The sequence below is a fragment of the Melospiza melodia genome, chromosome 3 (genome assembly GCF_035770615.1).
Source record: "Melospiza melodia melodia isolate bMelMel2 chromosome 3, bMelMel2.pri, whole genome shotgun sequence".
Lineage (NCBI taxonomy): Eukaryota > Metazoa > Chordata > Aves > Passeriformes > Passerellidae > Melospiza > Melospiza melodia.
In genome coordinates, this window is record NC_086196.1 from 543,263 (window position 1) to 565,719 (window position 22,457).

Genomic DNA, 22,457 nt, shown 5'->3' on the forward strand with positions numbered 1-22,457 from the left:
GATCACTCTGTATTTCTCTCATTTATCCTCTTTTCCTCAGCTTCTGCTAGTGATTGCTTTCACAGGAAGATATAAAGCTGTTTGGGTCCTAGGTACCACCCAGCATGGCTATTTTCATGTTTTAAATATTAATTAATTCATTCAAGTTTTTAATAGAAAAATTAACAAAGCCTTATTGCAGAATCTAAAGTAAAGGCAACCAAGACAAAATGGCATAAAGCAAGTGGGGGCATCTTGGTTCCTGGAGGACATATTCTCCATAATGAAAAGATTTTGTAGGATTATTTGTAAACTAAACTGCCGGTCACACATGCAGGACTATTTCATTAGTTCATAATTCTCTGCCTCTTTTGTTGTGTTTGGTAGGACTTAAAAGAATAGGCAATATCCCTTGCCATCACAGAACAACTGCCCACAGTCAAGAGGTATTACAGCTTACAGTACCTTAGATTTATCATCCAAAGTCAAAGTTGCACTCTATTTTACTTGGCAGGAAGAAAAGAACATTGAAATCAAAATCTGTTCTAGTTACAACAGATACTTATTTGTGACTTCAATCAGATTTAATTGGAGAAATGGCAAAGCAAGAAGTGGGAGGTGCAGGCATGCAGCTTGGGCTGCTTCCTTTTTATAATTTCTTTTTTTCAGGTAAGCTACCTTGGCAATCTAAGAAGGTCCCTCTACCCAAAATGCATGGGTTTGGTTCTCTAAATTTTGCAGCATTTGGGATGCTTCAATTTCAAATGAGGAATAGCAAGCACTATTCCAAAACCCCCATGAAACTGTTCTGATTTTATCCTTCCAGTATAAAAGCCAAGAAAATAAACCAAAACCAGCACTTTTCCTTTTGCTTTGCAGTGTCATCATTCAGCTAGGGGCTTTCACAGCCCTGACAGCTCTTCTGGCAGACCCTGTGGCACCCATCAGCTCAGCTCAGCTCCGCCAGGCCCCAGCCCCGCACACGGAGGGGCAGACCAGATGTGAAAGCCCTGAGCTGGGAGCAGCAAGGGAGCAGCTACTCGGGGATCCTGCCACCGGCAGAACTTTCTAAGCAAGACAAAACCCACATTTTTATATGTCAAACTTTTCTAAAGATTATACACGGGGAAGGCAACTGTATAGCAAAACCTGCGCCAAAGAGTCAGCAAAGAATGACTACATCAAGTGAGAATTTAAAAGCTTCCTCACAATTTCTGCTACTATTTAACTTCCCTGACTGTTACATTTCTTTGTTCAGAACTGATTTTTTTTCTGACTTCATAGACTGTCACAGGAAACACAGTTCAATCCACACGTGTGCCACCTTTTGTCATTAGCTCTCACCATACAGGAACCATTTCACACATACCAAAAGGAAGCAACCTCTACAATGAAGCTGGACAACTCTGACACAGCAGTTTAGACCAGGAAGTGAGGATCACCATATCCAACTGAAATTACAGGGGAGGATTTTAAGGGAAGATATAATTATCCAAAGGCTTAGGAGATGGATCATTGCCCTTTTATGATGGTTAAAGCCAGTGGAGACAGGCTGGGTTTTTTACTAATTTTAAAGATGGAAATTGTGAATGCCTTTCTTACAGAGGGCAGGCTGTTAGCAAACCCCTTGAAAGATGCCACAGCATGCACCTTAAAAAACCTATGAAAGTCCAACAAGGACAGCATGCAAGGGCCCACCCCTTAAGAAAGCTCTGTATGACCTACTGCCATAGGATCACACTGCCTAACAGCTGCCCTTGAGTGAGAGCCAAGGACCACTTTCTTCCCTTTAAACCATGAAGAGCACAGAAGGAGAAGGAGCAAGAATCTGGAATGAAATATTCCTTAGAGAAGCTGCAGGAGCTGAGTAATGCATTCACATATCTGCTAACTGGGGCAACTTTTTTTCCCTTTCTTTTTTAATTGTTTCATAATTCAAATTCAAGCAATTTTGTAAGCAAAAGACTCACATGAGTCACCCCAAAGCTACTAACATCAATAATAATAATAATAATTCCTTTCAATCTACAATCAAACCTATGTGCCTGTGCATGCAAACTGTACACATGTGCATTTACCTGCAGTAACACTGTACTGAAATCTTTCTTTTTTTTTCCTTCCCAGCAGAAGGTACAGTTTATGTCAGGTGTCCCTAGGCCAAGTGTTAACTTTTTAAAATTACTTGTCCAAATACAATTTATAAAATAAAGGCCTTACACAGAAAGCAGTATTTTGCCCATTGTAAAGTTTAGCTCTTTCTGTTTAATTGCTCATTAATACTAAGCCACTAAATTAAGGAATTTAAATAATCTTGAATACAGTACCTCAGCAGTCGTGAGGAATACATTCTCATCAATATGTCTCATTCCGCATGAAATAACACCAAGGGCAACTCCTGGGAACACATAGGAATTGTTACCCTGTCCAGGATAGAGAGTTTTTCCACTTGGAAGAGTGACAGGATCAAAAGGACTTCCACTGGCAAAAATCCCACGTCCCTAAATTGTAAGAAGAAAAAGAAAGCACATTAATTGAGAGATTGCTGTTGAAATATTTCTCAAATCTTTTTAAATATCCATCAATAAATACTCATTTAAATAATGTGAAAGCTGGGCTGAATCTATTTAGCATCTATTCTGAGAGGGTGTTAGAGCTGTTTGCCTGAATATGTCTCAAGAACATCAGGACACAGATCCTGGAGATCACTGGTGATTCTCTGTGGCTCTCTAACCCGATCTGTACCATTTACAAGGAGGGAAACTGAAGCCAGCAGTCCTTATTCACTTTGTGCATCCATGCCAGAAGAAGCTCCATGGGAAGTACAGAGCTGTAAAACCCTAAGTGGGCAATACTGCTATGGTAGCAACAGGTGATGCTACTGGACTTTTTTTCCCAATAACAAAGCACCCAAAAATGATACTAAGGCAACTAAATGTTGTGCTTTTGTATGGGGTGATTTCTGAGGAGCTGTGGGCAGGCAGAACTCTCTTTTCTTCCCAATCCCCTTCTTCAGGCCCTTGAACCCACTCCACAGCTCAACAGCATGACCAAGGTGCAGGTCCTGTCCCAGGAACAGCATCCCATAGAGCAACAGCACAGGTCAGTGTGACATACTGAGCAGGGTGAAGGCACCAGCTCGGGTCCCTGCTACTGATAAAGCATCAGCATGTTTCCCAGCCCGTTTCTGGGTAATGCCAGGCAGGACTGTGGCTGGCAGAGCCCAGGTATCATGCCCAGACTGGTGCAGGCAGGCAGTAGGGAAGAGCCAGCCTGCTTGAGGGAATTAAGGGAATTCAGCTACATGGGGACAGGTTACACCATAACACTTGTCCTGAGGACAGGAGATCTGCTCTAACTCAGTTTAGGGTTCATGAGGGAGTGGCACTGCACAGGGCTGGTGCCTGCAGCCCAAAGGCCCCTGGCTCCTGCTCTCTGGGCATGGAGCACCCTCAATTTTAAGCACTGAATTTAGGTGGAGAAGAAAAGCCAGCCTTTATTTATGCTAGCACTGCTAAAGTGATAAATATCACTGTTAAATACTTCAGAGGCACTTTGTATCAGAAATATCTCTGTTTTAGAGAACTGGAAACTGAAATGCACTATAGTGCATTTTAAAATAGGCCACTGCTGCTATTCAGCACTTCAGAAGAATATTCTGTTTTGTTTGGTGTCATGCTCTATAATCTTGGCCTGCTTATTGTATGTTTTGGTGACAAATCAAATACTTCAGAGTGTCTTTTGCACTTGTGGTTACCCACTACAACCAACCCTTCATGTAGATTGCTTCCCTGGCTCCTGCACTGTGCTGTAATTACATCCGTGCTGTGGAGAATGGACATGCTAAATTTGTCCTTTAAACAATGAGAAACTGTCATTTAAAATGCCCTGTATCTGAAAAGAAATCTAAATACACCCACTATGAAACACAGATACATTTTAAATTCTAGGCTGAATTACATGATAATGTGTTTATCAGTACTTCTATGATAAATAAGCGAGCACAGTTCTCTTAATTTTTACCTACATTTATGTAACAGAAAACTTTGTAAGAAGAATCAATTACCCCAGTTCTTAATACAGAATGATTTTAAAGATTCTGTTTCATGTATTGAAATATTTTCTTACCCAAAAGAGTATTTATGAAATCTCAAATGAAAAGCATGCCACTGTGTGTATATATTACACAAAATGGTACAGTTCATAATGCTTTAGTGATTGATGGTGACGGATGCTTTGGTTATAAAATATTTTGAGTGTTGCCTACACCAATAAAAGCTATGAAATGTTTTTATAAGAGTGCAAGCATGCAGTGAACTCAATGAAATTGTCTTGATAAAATCTGAAAAATCTTTTAAATTATTTAACTCATTTTATCTATGTACAGAGACATGATTAATACCTGCTGCTCCACCCTCTGTCCTCCTGCCTTTTAAAATTTAATTTCAGACTTTTCATGACTTATACTGGAAAGATGTTAATCTTTGCTTACCTCTGTGTATTTGTAGCACTGCTCAGCAGTACATTCTGCTTTGCTGGTGGGATTGCTGAGAGCAAAAATTATAGGATGTTTGTTTAGAGCAGCCATATCCTTAAGAATTTGTGGAGTAAAAGCACCACCAATTGCAGCAACTCCTAAAGAAGAAAAATACACATATAACAAGTAGACAAATTAAATTAGTTCAAGGTAAGACAAGCATGTCACTTGTAAAAGAACAAAGCTCCTTTCTCTCTTTCTCCCTCTTTAAAATGGAGCTCAGCCTTTTTCCTAACATGTAGTTGGAATAAAGTTTTGCATAAAAGACTTTGCAACAGTGAAACTTCAGCACTGTTCCTAGCATAAGCCACAACCTATTTTCCCCTGCATGATCTGGTGAATTTCTCCTTTCCCTTTTCTCAGGTCCTTTGTGTAAGATAAAAATGTTATCACCTAACTTGCAGCTAGGTCCAGTACGGACTAGACAGATGCAGCTCTGGGCCCTAAAGTTCTGTGCAACAGACTGGAGAGTTTCTCCCAAATCCAGTGTGTCAGATTTCAGATTTTTCTGACATGATGAGTAAAGTCTCTGCCTTCTACATCTGAGCTGAGCTGACAAATAATAGTTTTGAGTCTAGGTGTTCCCTGACAGCAACAATTTCTTTAATACATCCCTTTTCATTGCACTGTAGATGCTTTTCTATTCCCTGTACTGTCCACACTTATAAATGCTATTCATAGGAACTGAATGCCACTCTGGCAGGATGAAATCATCTAACTTAGGTTGCACTCTGCTGCATTGCAGACTTGCAGCCAGAACTTAGATCTTGGACCTCAGACAATTCGCAAACAAAGAGGGGGGTGTGTGATGTTTTTGAGATGCCAAGGACTCCCATATTTCTGAATAATCTACAAGAGCTGGGAATTCAAGGATATCCACACCTTCAGTGAAAATAAACAGATAAACAGATCTTGGAGTAAAACGACTTTATTTTACTGGAGGCCTCTCTCACCTGCCTTGGAGAGAAGGTAGCCTCCTTTGTCCTCACAGACCCCAGTGTCTGACACCCCATTCTGCACTCCACACAGCATCTGAGTTTCAAAATCAGGGAAAACAGCTTGTTTTCCCTCTCCTGGGGAGTGGAAATGGATTAAAACCCAGGCTGGGAGAGGAAAGCCTGGAACTTGAGCCTTTCTCAGGTCAGTACTGTAACATCTCATCACTGATGCTCCAATGAGCACCTTGACAGTGCCCAGTCTGAAAGGACAGCTTGGCATTTGCCTGAGGAGAACATCAGGTCCTTGGGGGGAGATGAAAGGGGCCCTCACTGCACAGAGCTGGCTCTAAGATTGTGCTTCAGGACAAACATTTCTTTAAGGCATCTCAGAGTATTTTCTGACTGATTCTACATGGAGCATGGCATCATCTGTTACATACTATTATGTTTTGCAATTCCTAGCTCTCTGTACTTGACCTTCTATGAACGGACAGGGATGCTCAGATGCAAAAGCTCTGACAGACCGGCTGAGCCACTCTGTGTTTGATGAACAGTTGTATAAGAGCCTGTTATACACCTCAGTTTCTGGCTAAATCTTCAGCTGCCAAGTGTTTAATGTCTGCTAAAACTGCTTCTGGACAGCCAGCTGCACGAATGACAACTATCTTCAGATTTAAGGTAAAACAAAATGCTTATGGCTATTTTTTTAAATTGCAGTTTCTTAAACTGGGTCTATCTAACTTAAGGCTTTTCCTTGAGCCATTGCAGGCAATGAAATGTGTATAAGGATTTGCTCAGACAGAGCTAAGTAAAACAGTGGGAGGAGGGCTATCAATGTATTTCCCCATGACTCCTGGTACTCCTGGGAACATACTGTATGTCTAGTCACTCAAACCAAAAATCCCCAATATTAGGTTCTATTGCTGTTTCTGATGGAAGAGACTTCATTATACAGAACTGATAAGAGAAAATGACCTTGAGGGAGAGTCACATAGCTTTATACATAAAAATTACACACAGTAAAACCCATATTTCATGGCAGCAAATCTTCCCTAAGCATCCACACACCTTTATCTGCATAAATATTCATTCATTCTACTCTTCTGTCCCTCTAGCTTTTTCAGCCTTGCAGTATACTAAGTAAATTCTCTGGACCACTTGGTCTCCTCTTCCAGTCATATCTTCATGTAGCACAGGAAAAGAATTCATTTACCTCACTGATGACCACTGGTAAAAGCAGATTTTACTGAACAAGGACCATGTGGTGTAGGCATAGTCAAAAAGGTAGCTGTTAAAATGTAGGACAGTTATCACTGTGGCATTTCAGTTTTCTAGTATCTGATGAATGAGTTTAGTAGCCAGATAGATTAATCAAGTCTTACATATTTAAAAAAAAAAAAACCAAGGGTACTTGCAGTTCACTCCTGAAACTGTCACTGAAATTCAATAACCAAACTATAGAGAGCTGAACAATTCATTATTGAGATCACATTCCTTCAGCTTTTACAAAAGAAAAGGTCCTGTAAAATCTACATTTTGGTCTGCAAAAAGGACAGCTGGCTAAGGACCTAAATGTGAGCAAAAACAAGACTCAGATACAGCACCCTTGTATTTGCGTAGCCTTACATGAGCTTAGCTCAGTTTTCTCATTCTAAGTTGGAGGTTATTTGTATTACACCTTCCACATTACACAAGAAATAATTTAGGAAGGTGGTAAGGTGCTCCATCAGATGTTTAAAGCCAGTCAGATTCCCCTGTAAAATGGATGGCTCAGAATGAAAGCAGTGTTACATGCTTGGACAGTTACTATTTGTTCAGTTGCTTAATAGAGTCCATTATGCACCCTGTGTTTTCTGAAAACACACAAAGGTAAACTGTTCAGAGGAACTTGATCTTCTCTTCAGACAAAGCCACATCCCCCCCTTTTTTTTTTTAACAAAGAAGAAGGTCATTGCCTTAAAGTCAAAGAAATTACCTATTAGTACGGACGGTTTTATATCTTTAACAATATCTTCTAGATTTTTCATTTCACGATGTTCATGGGCAAAACGCTGTTTCTCATGTGTTAATGAGGCACGGCCCTGAATACAGAACAACAAGAAAAATAATTTTAAGTTTAATGGAACCTAATATCCTGTTTATATATCTGGTTTAACACATTCTATTTTCATTTCTATTTTTGCATCTATCATATCAAATGAAGTTGCACCGTGTACAGCTAATATGCTTAGAATAATTTAGGACTAAACTGCTTGTCTAAGCAGTCAATAAATTCAGTAATTGTACTTTAAATCAAAAATAGCTGTAGAATACCACATTATTAACATCTAATTGAGCAATTATACGAGATTTGTAACTTAGCAAAATAAAAATAGTTTCTCCTAGCTTCTTTAGCTTTGCTCTTGCCCGAAAGTATGAAGACTATATGGTGTGAGTATTTAGACTATAGTGGAGCCTACATTTTTCTTCACATTTTTCATATTTAATTCATTCATTATTAAGGATGGAATATAAAAATAATTCCAACCAGATGTCTGGTGCACTGTTTCTGCATTAGTAAAATTGACTCAGCTGTGAAAAAACTTTTGCCCTGATCTCTACTGGAAACTTCCACCCACCCATGCCCAACAAGGTTTCCAAACAGAATATGACAGATGCAGGAGAAAGGGCTTTAGAATATCACTGACAGTGACTTGGGCTGCAAAGTGGGTTTGAATCAGTGTAATGTGGAGTGCAGGGTGAGAATGGGCCAGAGTTTGTGAAAATGCTGTTAGTTGTCTAAATAGGCAGAGCTTTGTCTGTACACAGACATCTGAAAATGTCAGCAGAAAAGCTTGAAATGAGCACACTGCTGCCCCTTGTTTTAGTCTCAAACCTGCAGAAAATATCACTGCAGAGGCACTTTTCAAACACAAGTCTACAAGACGGTTCCAGCCCTTCAAACATCTTTCAATTTCAGACAGAAAGATGCAGAATAAACACGGAAGTACATGAGGAAAATTGAATGCTGAATATAATTTTGACCAAATAGCCAGAACAGATATGTATCATCTCCCCAGCCACACCTTTTACAACTGGTAAAATGAAAGTTTCCTTAATCTCAGCAAGATTATTAAGGCTAAATGGAAGTACTGGAACAGAATTCATTCCACGATTCCACCAAAATCTATAAATTTGAAAATTTCGGTTCAATTTAGGCCTGCATACACCATCAGACATAAGCCCCAGTTAGCTTTTCTAACAAAGCTGAGAAAGCTGATGCTTCATTTCAGAGCACAATTCTGCAGTGTGGCAGCAGTGGCCGTGCCAGACCCACCCCCAGAGCTCCTCTGCTGGTCCTGGCTCAGCGCGGCCAGAGCTGCTGGGCAGGAGGAGAGGCTCTTCCTCATTTCCATCTGCAGGGAAAACAAAGTGCCTCCATCCCAAGGGGGCCACAGGGAGCTGTCGTGCGGTCAGGGCTGACTGAGCTGCTCTGCCCCACAGCGTGCCAGCTCCTTGGGGCTCACCCATGATTACAGGGCATTTCCAGAGATCTCTCTTTTCTCTACATATTTTGATGTCTGGATGGGCTTATGCAGGTCTTAAGTGTTCTCCTAGAGTGATCAGCACAGAAATACTGAGACAGGGGCACTTGATTTCCTTTGTGGATAAAATGTGGAATTGTCAGCCCTGAGGGAATGCTGCAGCATTTTGCATCCTGCCATTTCCCAGCATCCCAGCAGATGTCCCCACAGTCTGCACACACACTTTAGACACATCTCATTTTAAAGCAGGAATTTTCCTTAACTTTTTCAAGGGAAAAATAAGAAGCTTTCATTTTAGTCAGCAAAGAAGAAACCCCAACGTTTATGACTTCCAGACCAAGAGCTTGTTGCTAGGATTAACTCAAAATACTTTAATAAAAGCCACTTCTCATTCTAATCTGCTGATTGGTTGGAATTGAAATGCTTGGTGGCAGATTTGCTGGGGAGCCAGGAGTGAGTGCCCATGGCCACCATCCAGTCCTAGGCTGCTTCTGGAGATGGTTCCTTAATGGTTCATCCTGTTGCTGCTGAGGAGGCCAGTTTTGCATCTGACCTTAAAACACAACTTCTAGGAGACTGCCTTGGGCTACCAAGGGAAAAAACATCACCTCCAAGGGCTGTGACCAGCTCACTCTTCAGGCAGTGGCAGGATGCAGATCCTCCAGGATCTGCAAATCTGGACAGATTGCTCAGGAAAGGTCACCTTGATTTTTTCTGCAGCAGGTAACAGATTTTTTCTGTCAGCCAAGAGATCCGGCTGACACCTTAGCGGATACAAATCTTGCTATTCTTTCATTTTCAATTTCAGTCAAAACAAACAACCAAAATCCTTCATGAAGCAGACTTTCTTTTTTATACAGTTTTACACCTGACTGGCTTTTGAGTAGGTGTTAAAACACTTACTGATGAAACACCAGGGATTCAAAGTCCTGACATTGACAATGAGCTCTCATTTAATTGGCTACAAAGGAGGGCTCAAACAGTAAGGATGTGACCCACTGCAATGTTTTTCAGGCTGCTAGGTAGAGAGACTAGTGCTAGACAGATGGGTCAGCTCAGGTCAGATTGCCTTACCCTAATTTCTATCTGCTCTTAATTTCACACATGATACTCTACTATTCTAAAAAAAATATACTCAAACAAACAAGCAAAAAACTCAATGCAAGTAAAAACCCAAACAATTTTAAATTTACTTATTTATTCAGCTTTGGTCTGAATTAGTTTGATCCCATTAGTCAGCATAGATCATGTCTCCAAGTAAATATTTTTCCAGCATATTAACTAAGAATGAAATATTAAATTATGTGGCTTAGCAAAAGTAACAACAGCTATGTGCATAGACATTTTTGCTTGGAAAATGCTTATAAAAGAAATTATATGGTTGGGTTGTTTTTTGGTTTTTTTAGTATCCATATTTTAAAATAAATGAGACTCATAGAATGGTTTGGGTTGGAAGAGACCTTAAAGATCATCTCCTTCCACCCAGCCTGCTGTAGGCACAGACACCTTCTGCTAGTCCAGGTTGCTCAAAGCCCCATCCAACCCAGTCCTGAACACTTCCAGGCACGGGGAATCCACAATTTCTCTGGGCAACCTGTTCCAGTGTGTTACCACCTTCACTATAAAAAAATTTATTCGTAATTTCTAATATGAATTGACCCTCTTTCAATTTAAAGATGAAATCTCTTGTCCTATCAGTCCCTGCCCTTGTAAGAAGTCCCTTTCCAGCTTTCTTACAGGCCCCTTTAGGTACTGGAAGGACAATAGAAGTCTCCTGGGGCCTTCTGTCCTCCAGGCTGAACAATCCCAAGTGTCTCAGCCTTTCCTCATAGGAGAGGTGTCAGAAATGTATCTTCACTGTTAATTCAGTGATCCCAAAGGAGCTACATAACACTTCCCTAAGCTCTACATCCAAGATATCAAGACCAGCTAGTTGATTACATAACTTCAATAGTTTAGAGGCCAGTCCTTGAGACAGTATTTTTTTCTCCACAAAGTGATAAATTCTTAAGTTCTGCTCTCCACCAAGCAGAAAGGCAGCAGCAGGACCATGACTAGCTTTCCTTTGTGCCCTGCCAACAGGACAAGCAAGAAGGAATAAACAATTCAGTTGTGTGTATCTTCCTAAAAATAAGGGGCTGCCAATCCATTTGGTACAAGCTTCCAGACATTCATCCCTGAATGCCTATAGCTGGAATAAGAAATCACAGAGCTTTTGTCAGCCAGCAGAAAGAAGAGGATGGAGCCAAAATGCAGATCTCTCAATTCTGGATTTGTGTGGTTTGCTGTCTTGTCTCCTTCCTGACAGTGGAGTGGTGTGAAGTGGCTGGACCTGTCAGTGCTGAGCTGCTCTGACTAAAACATCTCCCAGAAGCACAGAGCACGTCTTCTGACATGTCCATTTCCAGCCCTGGCTTAGCCAGCTTTTGAACTGCGGCAGCTGGGAAATGAGCAGTAAAGGATCAACACAAAGCAGCATAAATCAGAAATTGCTCTGGTCTGCCTGCATCTCCATAATCCTAAAACACTAACATGACACAGAGCTTACTGGTATTTCCTTTCTTCTCCTAATGGGAAAAAGAAAAAATGTAATATACACAATATTTTGAAGAGTTTCAATGGGCTCTGAGGGTTCTGTGTATGAAGCTCTGAGTCTTTTAAGTAGAAACAGCATCTTCAATCACATTCAGACATGTCTTCTAAGTCCACTGTCTTGCTCTTTCAGCATCATTAACAATTCATTCAGTCAATGAAAAGGGCTCAGAAAAACCAGCAGTTTAGAGACCTTTGCAGTACACCAAACCTCTGTACAGTCTCACTGAAGCAGCTCAATGCCCACCACACAGGGAGAGATTTTTGGACAGACTTTTTTCCAGGAGCTGCTACCAAAGGATGTTATTGCACTGTTGTTTGAATAGCTGTACAAAGACTCCTCCAGGCCAGGCATCAGCTGCCTTAAGCTGCATTATGTTTTCTATAATGTATGGCATATGTAGATGTACATAAAGATACATGCCTCACTCCTGCATCAAGGGACACTACCCAAATCCAAACAGAAAGTCTTTCACACTGAAATCCACAGATGAACCAAGAGATTTAATGTGATACCTGTGCAGCTATTTAGAGGGGAGGACACAAACTCACAAACTCTTTCAATAGAAAGAGGAAGGCAAAGTGAGAAAAAGAGGTCTTATATTCTTCTTGCTTTTATTTCCCAAATGTATTCATCATCCCAAGAAATAAAAAAGCACCAACATTATTTCCTTATAATTTAAAATGTTATATAATCTTATAATGTTTTTCTTATTTTTTCTAGAATAAGTAATTTTCTGGGGGCATTTTAGTAAGTTTGCTTGAATTGGAAAGAAAAACCAAACAGAAAATAAAAACAGCCAACAAAAAAACCCTACTAAAAACTAATGTACCACGAAGAAAATCATAGTATCTTTAATGGATAATCAGACTGCATGAATAAACTACACAATATACTTCACTAGAATACTGAAGGTTGAGAATATTAATAACACTCACAAAGATTAATAATTCTTAAGTCCAAAAACTTAAAATCAAAATTCCAGAAATTACTTTTTAATGGAAAAGTATTGCTTCTATCAGAGTATCATTCTGTACCAAGAAACCTTTGGGTTATTTTGTATTTGAACAAAAGAGAACAAAGCAGCCTGAAAACAGATATATTAGAAGTCACTGTGGTATCTGAGACGGAAAGTAATATGAACTAAATTCTTTATTAGCAAATGAATTACAAAGGTGGACTGTGTTAAATCAACAGATGAAGTACAGAGATAAAGAAACAATGGCAGCATTCTCTGATTGTGGCATTATGTATGAAAGATGTTGGCAATCCTAAAATATCTCTACTCCTTAATGGGTCAGAGTGGTTGGTACTGTATTTTATTATTACAAAACACAGTCACATGAACACCAGGACCTTTCAATTCAAGGAGCAAAAGGAAGTAACAGGACTCAGTAGTGAACAGTTCTATGAAGAAATTGTTTGTATTTTGGATTTAAAATGAAAACAGTTCTTAGGGAGCAGTTTCAGGAAGGTTCTGAAGTTTTTACTTTAAGGGTCTGATCAACAGGGATCAGGTTTCAAGCAAATGTACATCACAGTTTTCACAGAAAGTTACTCTTATCATCACATTATAGCCAAATTGAGGCTCAGATAACAAACAAAAATGACCCATCAATAAAACCCTGAGAATTTTCATAGAAAACAGCTGTAAAAACAGGAGGCCAGACTTCACGGCAGACATCTATATGGGAAATTAGAAAATGGGAGGCAAATCTCACAAATGCCACCAATGTGCAGCCTAATGGCACGGCCTGTCAGAGCTGGTTCTGCCGCAGGAGCCGGGGCTGCGGAGCCGAGCAGCTCTGTGCCAGCCAGGCCAGAGAGGCAGGGCCGCCAGCTGCCCAGAGCTGCCCATGCCATCAGTGCAGGGCTGCGAGCTGCCCAGAGCTGCCCAGAGCTGCCCAGAGCTGCCCGTGCCATCAGTGCAGGGCAGGGCCGTGAGCTGCCCAGAGCTGCCCATGCCATCAGTGCAGGGCTGCCAGCTGCCCAGAGCTGCCCATGCCATCAGTGCAGGGCAGGGCCGTGAGCTGCCCAGAGCTGCCCAGAGCTGCTCTCACCATCAGTGCAGGGCCGCGAGCTGCCCAGAGCTGCCCAGAGCTGCCCATGCCATCAGTGCAGGGCTGCCAGCTGCCCAGAGCTGCCCTCACCATCAGTGTTGGGCAGGGCCGCGAGCTGCCCAGAGCTGCTCTCACCATCAGTCCAGTGCAGGGCTGGGAGCTGCCCAGAGCTGCCCGTGCCATCAGTGCAGGGCTGCCAGCTGCCCAGAGCTGCCCAGAGCTGCCCTCACCATCAGTGCAGGGCTGCCAGCTGCCCAGAGCTGCCCAGAGCTGCCCTCACCATCAGTGCAGGGCTGCCAGCTGCCCAGAGCTGCCCAGAGCTGCCCAGAGCTGCCCTCACCATCAGTGCAGGGCTGCCAGCTGCCCAGAGCTGCCCAGAGCTGCCCAGAGCTGCTCTCACCATCAGTGCAGGGCAGGGCCGTGAGCTGCCCAGAGCTGCCCCTGCCATCAGTGCAGGGCTGCCAGCTGCCCAGAGCTGCCCAGAGCTGCTCTCACCATCAGTCCAGTCCAGGGCTGCGAGCTGCCCAGAGCTGCCCTCACCATCAGCTCGGAGGCAGCTGTGAAGGAGCAGAGCAGAGCAGAGCCCTCTGACGACTGCGCCGTCCCACATTCGAGGCACTGCTGGCTCTCAGCCTGTCTCACAACCAGGGCAGCACAAATCTATTTATATAAACACTTGCCTCCGTTTCACTGTGTCAACTGTGGCTTATTTAAACAAGACCTCGGAGATCAGTACACAGATAAATTCATAAAATAATTTGAGGTTCTTAAATACTGAAGACATGAGAACCACAAAAGACATGAGAACTGTAGACCAGGAAGCAAAGCAGTCCATTAGTAACTTGAGTATTTCCAACTCCAAATGTTTTAAATGTTTTGGTTTCACTTGCATTTTTCCTGTGAATTCCCTGCTGCAGAGTTTAAATACAAATAAACAAAAAAGCAATTGTGAAAAAAAATGTAGTTAGGAGTCATAGGAGAAGGTAGTAAAGCACCTCCCGTTTGGGAGATGGTCTCTATGTGGCTTTTTTATCTGTTTCATCACAAGTAAATCCCTGGTCTAAAGGCTGTTGAGAACTCCAGGCAGAGAGACCTCCATGGGGAGGCCCCAGAATCATGAAGGGATGGCACAGGAGGGGCACAGAGAGTGGGCTGAGAGGGACAGGCCAGGCTGCCACAGCCAGAACTGCAGGACAGCAGCAGGTACAAGTCAAAAAATGCAAAATAAAAAGGGTGGAGGCCTGGATGACTCACTGGGCAGGGGTTGATTGAAGTCCAAGGACCTGCAGGTGACAGGCACCCTGTGCCACCTCATTTAGGAACAAAAAACCAGAGACATGCAAGTCCTCCCAAAACCCCATACTGAGATTCTATAAAGTGACAGTGCCTCCTGGTCAGGCCCATCCTCTAACACCCAAAGGTGAAGAAAATACATTAAAACTAAACCAGGCAACTTGGGCACACAACGAATAAACAGTTTGTTGCCAATTGTGTGAAAAAGACACAAGATTTTGAGGAGACAACGTCACAACAGTTGGCAGTAAAACATACAATTATGGTTAAGAAATACAATTCTGGTGTTGATGTTAAAACTCATTGTTAGAAAAGTAGGGCTGTTTTAGTCCTATAAAATTTATAAAGTACCCTTTCCATGTAAGTAAGCACACATGGTTAATTGCTTAACAGGCAGGAGAAAATTTATAAAGACAATTATTTCAAGAAGATAAGATCTGAGAACCAGAGCAAATCACAAATCCACAGAACAGCAGAAAATGGAGCAAATCAATAATTATTTTCAGTAACAGAGCATGAGCAAAAGAAATAATAAACTGCTAAAATTAGGTCCTCATCTCACCAGTACATCTAATGCACACGGAGTCAAAGAGTTACGTGCCAACAAGGGCAACGGGCTTTGGTGGTGTCTCTTTTGGAGAAACACCCCACCAATCACCCTTTTGCCTTGTCCTCACTTGTTTTCATATATTACTCACTGAGCAGGAGTAATGCCACGAGCATTCAGAGAGAAATTAATGTTTCCTTTTTGCAAAACTTGTACTTGATATAGAACATGACGAATGCGAGATTTAAGTGCACAGATTAATTCCCCAGGCATCAGGAAAACTGATGAAGCAAACAAGGATTGCTTTGCTGGGATGGTACATGAGTAAAATAAGGCAGAAACTGCTTTGAGTGATTGTGGCTCCTTGGAGATACTCAAGGCATTGCATCTTTGCTAAAATGTAAATGATTTTTTTGGCTGAAAGAGTCCCAGCCAGTTGCAGTCAGCCATAAAAGAACTTATCAAGAACAGAAGTGTCAGAATAATTGACTGTTGATAAAAAGAAAGCTAGAAATAATTAAAAGCTAGCAGAACTGGCAGACAGTGGTTTATAAAAGTTAAAAACATTATCAAATTCATCTAGTATTGAAATTGAAACTTTTTAAAAGAATGATTACTGATATTTTTTTTTTTTAAATCAGTAACAGACAGTCTGGATGGGATTCAGTTCAATGTTATGATATTTCATTGGGAGCTCTGAAAATTCTTTCACTTGTTATATGAGTCTGGCACTAAAATTCTGGTATTATTCCAAATGTCTCCCTTTCTCTTCCATCATTCTCTAAGCAAAGACTGAACCATGTATGTACCCAGCTTTGACCAAACCATGAACTTTAATCAGGGTCATATCCAATGCCAGTTAATTGGTTGTGAGAATCTTTTGCAAATAAAATTGCCAGGAATAATGAAATGGGGGAAAGAGGATGCAAAATTAAATCCTTTTATGTGATTATCTACCAGTTTACTTGGTTACCTCTATTATAATTAATCAGGACCATAGAAATTGTTAAATTTTTGGGATCTGTTTCAGTCTTCCTCTGATATAGAAGATCAATATTCTGAGGCCTTCAGCCATCAGACTTCAGTGAATATTCTTGTGCTTGTCATGTAGGGTTTAAGATCACACATCCAATGGATATTTAGAATACAAATCATTCAACTAGACACAAATATTACTGTGCTGAACTAGAAAGAATAGAGTGCAAAACTGTCCAAAGAAACATTTCTCCATGGTGACTTACTCTTTAAAATTAAGGATGACATTCATCCCTCTGCAAAGGAACAACTTTTGTGCACTAGAGAGTATGAGGTGTACAAAAATGCCTTGCAAATTATAGAAAAACTTCACTGCAAGAGAAGCGTGTTTGGCAGCCCAGGAACACTCCCTGCCCACCCTCAGCACAGGAGCAGCCATCCTTGGCAGAGGGTGGGGGAAGTTTCTAATAAGTCCATTTAAATATTAAAAATGCCTTATTAACTGTATCATATTCCTAGGAAGTTCCAAGAACCCTCTTGCCTATCACCCTACCCTGTTCTTGGTACTGCCTTAGAAAACAAAACAAAAAGCAATAAAAAGCCTTTGCAGCACATTACTGAAATGCTCAGACAATGGTGAACCTCATGAATATCCCAACATTCTCATATTCTGCCTTTCCCCAACCAGTTGACACAAAAGAATTTACTGTCATGGACTAAGACTTGGCTACAAATACAGTTACACATGACACTGTGGCAGCTTTAAAGGAGACCCAAAATATGTTCACCACACATCACATATTTATGTAACCTGCGGAATTAACAGAAAGAAAAATAAGAGAACTCTGAGAATAGGGGAATGGAATGTGGGAGACATTACCCATTTTATATAGGTAAATATATATTCATCAGACAGACTGTGATTGTGTGATAATTTAGAAATTCAGAACTAAAGATGAGTCCCAACTGATTATGTATAATCTTCAAGTACACAAGAGTGCAAAACCAACTTTAAAGTGTCTCTTAATTAAGCATTAAAATTTCCATTTGAATGCACTGGGATACTTAAGACAGTGAATTTGAAAAAATCACACAATTTTAAGTATGTGATGTGCAAAACTTCCTCACTCACCTTTCGAAAACAGCTTCAAAAAGTGAAAGCATTCTGAACAAACTTTAAAAGACCAAACAACAACCCCCAACTGGTATCTACAACACTGTAAATTCTCTAGGAGGAATTACAGAACACAACTATGGACGGTATAACAAACACAGCTCTATCACCAGCTCTTTTACCACAGCATAGCAGAAAAGCTGGTCATCAGGCTTGGTTTAATGAAAACAGATGGTTCCCATGGGGGGAAAATAAAATTAACAGGAGAATGAAAACACAGCTGCACTTGAACTAAAATTAAAAAGCCACAAAGGAAAAATCCAGCAACAAAAGCCTGATAAGTGCCTTCGTGGCAGCTTTTGAGGGTGAGGAAAGAAGCAAAAGGTGGAAACTGCAGCCAGGTCAACAACAGTTCCCAGGTTATTTTTCTTATAACTGGTTGAAATTCTACAGAAAGTAGATGAAAGGAGAAACAATATTTAAATCTGTAATAACACATTGCAAAATTAATGATCAAAGGCCAGCATAGAATATAAATGATGTAAAAATTAGTTTAGTTGGACAAAGTAACTGCTGAGTCTTCAGCAATTCTGTTCTTATACTGCTAAAGCAACTGATCAGAATATTTCTAGTACTTAAAAGGTCTCCCTGCTTCACATAGAATTCTTTTGATCAAGCAGGTTTTAGTGAGGCAAATTTTAAGGGACTCTTATCAGGTTTCCATTGATACCTGTCTTTAATAGTAAGAAATATGTGTCAGCATAGTTTATACAAAATTTGATTAACTGGTGATCTAGGCTCTGATTTTGGTAATTCTTACCTTTGGAATAATGAAAGGGTTTGTAATAATAGAGTTCTGATTTTGTTCTCATAAATCTTCCTCACTTTATTTCTCCCATCTTTTTTCTACAAGTTTGGAAAGTTCTTCAAGAAGCCTTGTAGCATTTTTCTGCAATCAGCTAAAGCCAAAATTAATTTCCTAAGTGGACCTAAATCACAGCATTCTCTATCAGGCCAGAAAAAAGTACCCGGAATAGTTTAATTATTTACTCACTGTATATATAGCTTCCCAGCAGTTAAATCTCAAGCCTCTCGAGGCTTACATTGTATTTTCTTTCTTTGCAGGGAGGGTATTTTGCCCATTTTTTTTAAACTTTTCAGTGGGGGAACCTTGCACTGACAGATGTCCCTCAAACACAACACAGCAGCAAGCCCACACCCATTCTCCAGCCCCTCAGGACAGCCAGATGGGACAACTGGTGCTGCCAGGTCTTCCAGGAGCACAAGCAATGACCTGAAATATGCACCGTCGGTTCCTGCTGCTTGCATCAACATCTGGCCACAAATTCAGCACTAATCTACCTCAGACAGCCGCTATGTCTGGCGATCACAAACAGTTCACAAATACACTCCAGGCAGGACATGAAATTCAGTGGATCGCTTTTTGGACAAAACCCTAATTAAAGCTCCACCAAGAAGAATAAGCAGAGGAAAGGAACATCGAGGCTGTGTGAAACGCTGATTGGTTTTGGCACTGCTTGAGAGTGCAGAAGCTCAAAGTGGTGAGGAAAGAATGCAGTCACCGAGTCACTAAAAATTTAGAACCTAAGAAAGGAATGAGTCTCTGCTTACCAAGAGCAACAGCCCAGATTCTCAGCTGACTGGCAAATTAGCAGTGAGAGGTGTGAAGAGACTGGGACAAGAAACAGGGAGCAAGAAGAAAGCAGAAAGGCTGGTTAGCCTCCTTGGCTGGATGGACACACAGCAGAGACCTCTCTTACTGCTTCGGGGCTGTAAACCTCCTACACTTCTGCCCCTGTTTGTTTCCTCAATCACCAGGAGGTGATTTTAATTCAATAGTATAATTTGATATGCCCAGTTTCTATGGTGAAAGAAATGGTGCAACCAATTACTCTTAGGCAACCTCAAGGTTTCTGCAGCCACAGATAATGCACAAGCCTTCAGTCATTTATGTTTGGAGATAAAATCACTTCAAAATTATTAGATGAAAACCAAAAGGATTAAAAATACACATTAAACAAACAAAAAAAGCACCAGAGGAAAAAAAAATCTGTGTCCTAGCTACCTGCATTCCTCTGTACCTGATCAGGCTACCTTTGTGCCTTCTGGCAAGGGATGACCAAGATGACCTTGGTATTATTTGCCCATCTTGATGTCTATGATTGCACTATTTTCCCTTTAACACTATGAGTTAAAGGTGCTGTGATGCTGTTCAATAAGCCAGCAGACACTGCCTGCAGAATGCATCCTCCTGATGCACAGCTGTGTGAACCACAAAAGCCAAAGAACACTGTGAAGTGTGGTACCAACAAGGATGACCACAAATACTTCAAACCAACCAGCAAGGTGAAAAAGCAAAGGCAACTGGCCTCTCATCTATTTCATTTAAGTAGTTCACAAACTATTAAATACATAACCACCTTTTAAAACACACCAGTTTCTTTATTCTAGCACATGGAATTCATATGTTTCTTTATTTTGGCACATGGAAGGAATGAGGTAAGGGTGACTGATGAAGTCTCTCAGCAGCTTCAAATTCTGACCAGTGTTGATAGCACTGCAGACCACAACATCTGCAGCATGAGCTGTATCACTGGGCAGAGCAGCTTTTTGTTGCAATGCATCTCAGTTCTTGCAGAAGGATGACTTGCCTGCTATCCTAGTAATGTGCCTATACATCTTTGTCCGAGACTGTGCTAACAAATAGTAGTCGCATTTAGATGGGAAATATTAAACCCTGAAGTTGGACATTTCTTTTCTTACACGTTTTTTAATGAACTGCTGAAAATTTTTCTTCATTATGTGCTCATCTCTAATAGAAACAGAACAGGAACTCCAACCATAATCATCCCACTGGCCAGTCTGTTATTAATCTAATAAACTTAAGAAAAGAAAAACAACTCACTATCCCAAGAGAGATATTTTTGCAGTTGCTTTCACAAAGAATATGTCCTTGTCTTTATCTACAGAATGCAAGTAAGTGTCGTGATATTTAAAGTAATGAAAAAATTGTATTACCTTTACAACTAATCCCTTTGAGTCAACCAACCAAATTCTTTTGATAGCTGCATCTTTGGATAGCCCTTCTTTTTCCATTGCCATAAGAATGAGGTTTGCTATCCCCAATGCAGCCTGAAGGAAAAAGAAGAAAAGTAAAGTCCAAAACAAGAAATGAAAGAAATCCCCAGCTCACATGTTTCATTTACCTACTATTTTAGATACGTTTTCTAATTTTAATAAACAATTATATGGAATCATTATTTTTTCATAAAATAAACCTAATTAACTGTAGCTACTGTTTGGTAATGAAAAACCATAACACAGAAGAAGAGCATAGATAAATCTTAAATCATATAGATAAATCGTAGCACAGATGAATCTTCAGATGGCTCTTAGAGTGTGGAGAGCACAATAAATGTTGAGGCTGGAAACTAGAAAATGCTAGAACTAACATTTGTTCCACATAATGACAGTTCCAGCCCTGGAAGTGTGCCAGGCTGAACAACAATCTGGTCTAGTGGAAGGTTCCCTGCCCATGACAGTAGGGGTCAAACTAGATGATCTTTAAGCTCCCTTCCAATCCAAACCATTCTATCAGTCTATGATACTCATCTCAGAATACAAGATATATTTTTTGTTCTTTGAAATTTTTGTAATTTAAACTAAAGGAAATAACAGTCTGCATGCCAGAAAGTAAAACACAAGAGCTTTTGCTCTTATCTTTTTCTAAGATGTCCATCAGAAAGGTAAGTCTCCTTTTACCTACTATTCATGTGTTTTGTAACTCTAGACTTGGCTGTGCTCCCAGTCAAAGCAGGGGAAAGAAAAACTCATGTATCAATCTTTTGCCAAAACTTTTTTCATTCTTACTGGATTTTATAATATTTCATCCAACAGATTAAATGCCATACAGGTACAGATTGAAAACCAGGCATCAAAACAAGCCAACAAACTGGCCAATATTTCTGATTACAGACCCATACATGCATTTTTTGGGTACTGTTTCTTGTTCTTTATCACTGATTTTCACTGAGAACCAAGTGAGATTTTCCTTTTTTTGCTAAGAAATAGTTAGTTTTATTAAGAAACAGCTCCTGCAGCAGGGGTGATAGCTACCATTACCTCTTGGCAGCAACAGCCACACTAAAACTATTGACAAAAAAATAAACATCAGACCATTAATTCATCTGCTTGTTGAACATGGAAGAAAACCAGGGGAAGGAACTCTAGAAAGATGGATAGTCTTGATGCAGTAAGGTGATGACATGACAGATATGGATACAAGCCACTTTGAAAACTGCAGACATAGCACCAAATATTTAATGAAATTAAAGAAGCCAGCATGGGGTTGCAGGCTTCATACAAAAGATGACAAGCCATACTGTAGATAAGTACAGCCTGCACTTGTGTGTCAGCAGCGTAGATATTAATACTCAAAAATTAGTATAAAAAAATAGTCTGCATAAAGATCCTCAGAAATGGATGACCTTAATATGCAGAATACTGAAAAACTATATTCAATGCAAAAAAAACCAAAGGGGCACCTCTTACTAAATAATGCTGACTTGGATAAATATGTTAAATTTACTTTCTCTGCTGTATTTCCTCATCTGTCAAAAAATGTTTTGCTTGGTTGTATCAAGAGCAGTTCAATAATTTACAGTGGAAGAGCTCAAACTTGAAGTTCTAAAAAGAGAGCAGATCTCCAAAAAATGTCTTACAAAAAAGACGAGGCTTCTCCAGATGATCAGAGCTTTTTCTGTGAGTTTACATTTGAACTAAAAACCAACTTTTAGCAGGTGTTAGTAATTATTCTATTCATTTAATTGTCTTGTTTATAGGACACATGTAAACTCAGTAAATATTAATAAAACTCATC

At 40.4% G+C, this 22,457-nt stretch overlaps 1 protein-coding gene across 2 annotated transcripts in view; it reads right to left on the reverse strand.

Annotated features, from left to right (window-relative positions):
• Positions 1–22,457, reverse strand: part of ME1 (malic enzyme 1) — a 154,974-nt gene that overhangs the window by 4,242 nt on the left and 128,275 nt on the right. For both annotated transcript variants that reach the window (XM_063150571.1, XM_063150572.1), the window contains exons 9-12: positions 20,597–20,710; positions 7,427–7,532; positions 4,469–4,611; positions 2,304–2,477 (exon numbers count right to left, since the gene is read on the reverse strand). In XM_063150571.1, the coding sequence (XP_063006641.1) occupies positions 2,304–2,477; positions 4,469–4,611; positions 7,427–7,532; positions 20,597–20,710 (537 nt within the window). The remainder of the gene's footprint in view (positions 1–2,303; positions 2,478–4,468; positions 4,612–7,426; positions 7,533–20,596; positions 20,711–22,457) is intronic.